Source organism: Drosophila santomea, chromosome 2R (assembly GCF_016746245.2).
Source record: "Drosophila santomea strain STO CAGO 1482 chromosome 2R, Prin_Dsan_1.1, whole genome shotgun sequence".
In the NCBI taxonomy this organism is placed as follows: Eukaryota; Metazoa; Arthropoda; class Insecta; order Diptera; family Drosophilidae; genus Drosophila; species Drosophila santomea.
The window spans coordinates 63,395-69,377 of record NC_053017.2 but is presented as its reverse complement, the minus strand read 5'-3'; the positions used below and the strand labels follow the sequence as shown (position 1 = coordinate 69,377).

The window sequence follows — 5,983 nt, the reverse complement described above, 5'->3', positions numbered from 1 at the left end:
GGATAGAGTGCGCGGGACTAAGCGTAACGATACCGGTGGGACAGGCAGTTCGAAGCAGTCAACGCGAGAAGCTATCAGTGGCAATCGTGGAGGGGACGACAGACTTCGCGGATTAGGATATTGACGGCTTCCTGAAGTCAGAGTTAGCAGGGGTGGGAAGAGTGCAAGGGACGTCAACGGTGGCGGTGCACAGAATCACGATGAAGGACGATCAACCGGTCAAACAGCGCTACAACCCAAGAACCCGAAGATGCAGGTGGATACAGAAAGGGTGCATCGAGCCGTCTAGGAGCCCGTAAAGCTCTCCCATAGTGATGGTGAAAAAGAAGACGTGGCAATGGCGGTTGTGCGTGGATTTCCGCCAAATAAACGAGAAGTCCGTGAAGGACGCGTACCCAATGCCAATGATTAACTACATCCTGGATCAATTAAGGGAGGCGAAGTACATAAGCAGCCTGGATTTGAAGCACGGGTACTGGCAGATTCCGTTGGCAGCGGCAAGTCGGCAATATACGGCATTTACGGTGCCGAGAAAGGGCCTATTTCAGTGGAAAGTAATGCCATTCGGACTGCACTCCGCATCAGCAAAGTTCCAGCGGGCGTTGGACCAGGTGATAGGACCCGAGATGATGCCACACGCCTTTGCGTACCAGGATGACATAATTGTAATCGGACGGACACAACAAGAACACAAGCGCAACCTGAAAGAGGTTTTCCGGAGGCTAAGGGCGGCAAACCTGAAAGTTAACGCGGATAAGTGCAAGTTCTTCCGAAAGGATACTTGTGTCACCGCGTGACGGATCAAGGCATCGAAACGGATCCGGAGAAAGTAGCGACAATAGCACAGCTGAAGCCCCCGAGAAACGTGAAGGAGCTGCGAAAGTACCTAGGAGTGGCATCGTGGTAAAGGCGTTTTGTACCTGATTTTGCGTCGCTGGTGCAACCGCTGAACGCGCTCCAACAATACGATTTTGAAAGGGCCAGCTGAACATCGTCGCGGACGCCGCTGCAGGAAACAAACCGCAAGAGAACGGCGAGGGAAGAAAGGCACCCGAACGAGCAGCAGGAATGCAGGTGGACAGAAGACATGCGGAAAAAAATGAGGCAGGATCCCTAAAAGTATCCAGACTACCTAGAGGAGGCCGGCCAGTTGTACAGGCACATTCCGCACCGGGCAGGAAATGAGGATGTGGTGTCATGGACCAACCAGAGAGGCAGCGCGTCATGGCCGATAACCACGACATGCCGACGGCAGGACATCTGGGAAGTCGGAAGACAATTGCGAGGGTGGCAGCCAGGTACCACTGGCCAGGAATGCACCGAGACATAAGAAGGTACGTGCGAAACTGCGAGAGCTGCATGAGGTACTAGCCTAACCAGCTGCAAGCAGCCGGAAAAATGCTGACCCAGGTGCCAGAAGAACCATGGGCCACCGTGTGTGCGGAATTTGTGGGCCCCTTGCCGAGGTCAAAACACAGGAATTCGATGCTGCTGGTCCTGGTGGACAGGTTCTCCAAGTGAGCCGAGATCGTTCCGATGCGTAGGGCGACCGCCAAGACGCAGTTCACAGGGGCCGATCAGAGGACATGGGACGAGAATTGGCCGGAGCTGCAGCTGGCGGTATGCACGAGGGTTCGCGGAGACCACCGGATACTCGCCGGCATTTATAACGCAGGGAAGAGAACCGGAGGGTGTACACAGACGCCCGCAGAAAACGCGGAAAAACTGAAGGAGATCTTGGAACTGGTGCGGAGAAATATGGAAAAGGTAGCGCAGGGTCAGGAGCGCCACCGAAGGAGGCCGTGGAAACCCAAAGTGGGGGAAACTGTATGGGCCAAAGAGCACCACCTGTCGAAAGCAGTCGACGGCTTCGCGGCGAAACTGGCACCATGGTTCGACGGGCCGTTCAAAATTAAGAAATTCACTTCACCAGTAATTTGTGTATTGGAGCACGCGACAACCAAAAAAACAAAAACGGTTCATATTAGCGACCTAAAGCCGGGAAGCGCGGGCCCCGGCGGGCCAGAGGACACCGAAAAACAATAATAAAACCCTTTAGTGAAGAAGGGGGAAGACGCAACCGCAACCGCCATTGCTGAAGCCACCGTTGCCGCCGACACAACCGCCGCAATCGCAGCCAACGCCACCACCGACGCCGCAGCAACAGCCACAGCCGACGCCGTAGCCGGAGCCACAACAACAAGGGGTGCCGCAGCCATAGCCGTCATTGCCGCCGACGTCGCCGCCGAAGCAGACGCATCCCCCACCACTGCCAACGCCGCCAACACCGCCGACGCAGCCGCATCCACCACCACCACGCGTACCGACACCGCAGCCAGCACCACCCACGCCGCCGCCAGCAGACGCTGCGCACGATCGGCATGGGCGGCCGCCGGTGGCACCAGCAGACCGGGTGGTCGAGGAGACAGAGACCCAGGCAGGCAGACGGCATAAGGACCGCTGGGCCAAACTGTTCATACTGAGCGGCCAGCGGTTCCGCCTAAAGGTGCGCCGCGGCGGTGAAATTAGGGTGTACGTACCCCAATAAAAGATGTAAATGAGGGAATCAGCGAGTTGATTGGGACAGGGGAGGGCGATGGGCACAACATTGCTCACTTGTAAAAAAAAGGTGCGAAGACATCCGCAGCAGCCAAGGTCAGGCACGCGGGCCAGCAGACGGACGCGGGGCCAGGCACGCGGGGCCAGGCACGCGGGGCCAGGCACGCGGGCCGGCAGCCGCAGGCGCGGAAACAAAGAGGGCATCCAGGGCGCTTGGGTCCAGGGCCAGCAGCCCGGAGCATGCAGGGGCATTCATCGTTGGATACTCGCAGAAGGGCCTCCAGGGCGCTTGGGTCCAGGGCCAGCAACCCCGGAGCATCAAGAGGCATTTCATCAAGTGGGGGGGGCTAGAAACGGAAGAGACGATAAGTAAATATGGCGATTTATACGCAAAAAGCCGCAAACTTACCTCCATTGAGCTGCAACACCGAAATGCACGTGCGTAAAGAAAATCGGGATGGGGGCGCTACGATAATAGCGGTCGATCGATAGTGAGATAGATAGGGAACAAAAATACAGGATTTTATATTGATTTTCAACACGCTGTCAAACTATTGACAGCAATCGGCACTACATCGGAATATCGATAGGAAAATGAAGTGGCAACGCCGGTCGCCAATATCGATAGCTCGATCGCGCAATCGGCGACGGGACAACATCGATGAGAATAGGAAGTGGCAACGCCGGTCGCCAACATCGATAACTCGATCGTGGTGAGTATCGGTGGAGTTGCCAGAGATGAAAAGCGAAGAGAAGGCGGGAAGTTTGAATACCGAGCTTGTGACCATAAGCAGACGGCAACAGATGCAGGAAGCTGGAGAAGGGCGCGAGGATCGAGATGCCGAGCCGAGACGTCGAACGACAGGGTCTACTAGGCTGAGGCTGCCGGGCTGAGATCAAGGAGGCGCAGGTCGAAGAGAGTAGGAAGGATCGACTTAGTTCGAGGATCAAGATGCCGCGTCGAGATGCTGAAAGACAGGGTCAAATAGGCTGAGACGGAAAGGCTGCGATCCGGAAGGCGCAAGGCTGTTCGAGATGCCAAGTCAAGACGCTGAACGACGGGGTCTAATAGGCTGCGACTGCCAGGCTGAGAACGAACGGGCGCGGGGTCGACGAGAGGAGAGCGTGCAAGCTGCCTATGCAGGAGATCGGCATAGCAACAGCGAAGACGGCCGGAATGCGAGAAGAGTCAAGGTCGTTCAGGTCAAACGGTAAACAATGGAACTTGGACCCCGGCAAAGCGGAGAGACCGTGAACTAACGGTACCGCGCTGGACCTTGGTCTCGAACCAGACAAGGGCACAAAGGTCGAACGGTAACGGTGCGGACTTTGGACAAGCACAAAGAGGACACACCGTGAACTAAGGGACATGTGTTGGACCTTGTACCCGAGTGAGCCGTGCGCAAAAAGGGAAATAACGGTATTCCCTCGGGCTATAAAAGAGACGGCGCAGGCGCAGCTCGGGACAATCAATGAGAAGTGCGCGTAGAACCCTACAGCCACACAGTCGATCGGGAAAAGTACGCGGAGTACGCGGACATTCAATAAGAAAATATGCGGAGCGCCACACGGGCAGACTGCCGATCCGGAACAGTGGTGGCAAAGGAATTTGATGATCCTTACAAAACCAAAACCTTCTTTATTTCTCTAGTCCGTCCGATCCTCGAGTATGGATCACCTGTTTGGAGTCCACAATATGAAGTTTACTCGGACCGAATTGAATCTTTTCAAAAGAACTTCTTACTTTTTGCCTTACGTTGCCTTAATTGGAATGCAAACCTTAGATTACCTCCTTATTTCAGTAGACTAATGTTAATTAACTTACCCTCCTTAGCTAATCGTAAAACGATGCTTGGAACAGTCTTTATTTTTAACCTTATTCGTGGTGAAGTTGATAGTCCCGACATGGTTAGTCATCTAAACTTCACTGTTCCAAACTGATTTACGAGAAATTACGTACCGTTAATTTTAAATCAATGTAGATCTAATAATGAGTTACATGATCTCTACAGAGTATTTTGTTCTGACTTTAATAGATTCTATCCTATTATCTCTAATTATGACTCTCTGCCGTTCTTAAAGCGATCAATACTAACGTATTTAACAAAATTGTAAACCTACCTAAATTCATTTTAAAAGATAGAATATAACTTAAGACACTAATTGTATTTACAAGCTATTCGTCTGCGAAACCCCCACCGACCCCGCCAAACCATATCGGTGCGGACTTCAACAGGGGGGCCTTCCCCGAAACCCACCGGGCAGCGACACAGATGTAGAACGAGTCAGGATTCAACATAAACAACCATGAAACATCAGCAGATCACGGAGTGGGAGCATCCGGTCGAAAACGCAACGTAAGGGGTTTCCTAGCGAACAGCAATCAAATGTTAGGCTTCATGTAAAATCAAACAGAAAATATAGAGCATTCAATTTTGAGCAGCGAAAGAGAGAAGTCTTAATTTTACTGGAAATTATTATTATACAGGGACCTCGTAGTATAACTAAGGGACCTCGAAGGATAACTGGCGCAGCCGAAAAAGAAAGAACCATAAGGAAACAATGCAAAAACACCAAAGAAGCAAGTGACACGACCATGACTAACAAGGAATGATGACCGCAGGAATACTAGCCATATTAATGTAATGCAGGTAAGCGGTCGTGGGCAAGTTATCTCATATCTGTGCAAAATGTTAAAATAAATTCCAAGTGAAATAAAACTATCCAAATTAACAATTCCGTACAAAAAATTCGACACCGAATTCGACACCAAAGCATAGATAACAACCAAAATGAAAAACAAAAAAAACTAAAACCCGAATATCACAATTAAATTGCACACCACATGAACGAAACATATTTAAGCAGGCTTTAAACCCTGATTGTCGCTTTTTAATGCATCGCCCATTTAAATACAACAGTTAAAATTGCGCACTACCAAACACACATACTTAAGTAGGCATCAATCGCTGATCGCAACTACCTAATGCATTTAAATAAATTAACGCCATATACGATGCTATAAAAATCGAGGGAGATAAACCTCAAATGTCACAGGTGAAGTCACGCACTACCAAACGAAACAAGCGGGCATCAATCGTTGATCACCGCTAGTGCATCGTGCACAAAATTTGTAAAATATAGTCACACTGCGAGAGAGAAAATAAATATGGCCGATCATTTCGTTGTGTGCCCGGTGGAGAGTTGGAGGGGGTGTTACTTTAGCCAGCCGCGATTCCCAAGAAATCCGAAACCGACGGCGGCTCATGGGACTGATTCTTTTGCGCATCGGATTCTTTTTGCGCATTGGACCACAAAAACAGAAAAGAAAGAAAACAAACAAATAAACCTTAAAGTCAAAGGAAACATTGTATTGAGACCATTTGGCCCGGCGGCTTTAATAGGTTAATTTTCTCAATTGAAT

The 5,983-nt window shown here is 51.0% G+C and overlaps 1 protein-coding gene across 1 annotated transcript; it reads right to left on the bottom strand.

Moving 5' to 3' along the window:
* Positions 1-2,055: 2,055 nt before the first annotated feature.
* Positions 2,056-2,478, bottom strand: LOC122756408 (keratin-associated protein 5-5-like). The gene has a single exon (XM_044005797.1). It carries the CDS (start codon positions 2,476-2,478, stop codon positions 2,056-2,058), a length of 423 nt encoding a protein of 140 aa, XP_043861732.1.
* Between the last annotated feature and the right edge of the window lie 3,505 nt (positions 2,479-5,983).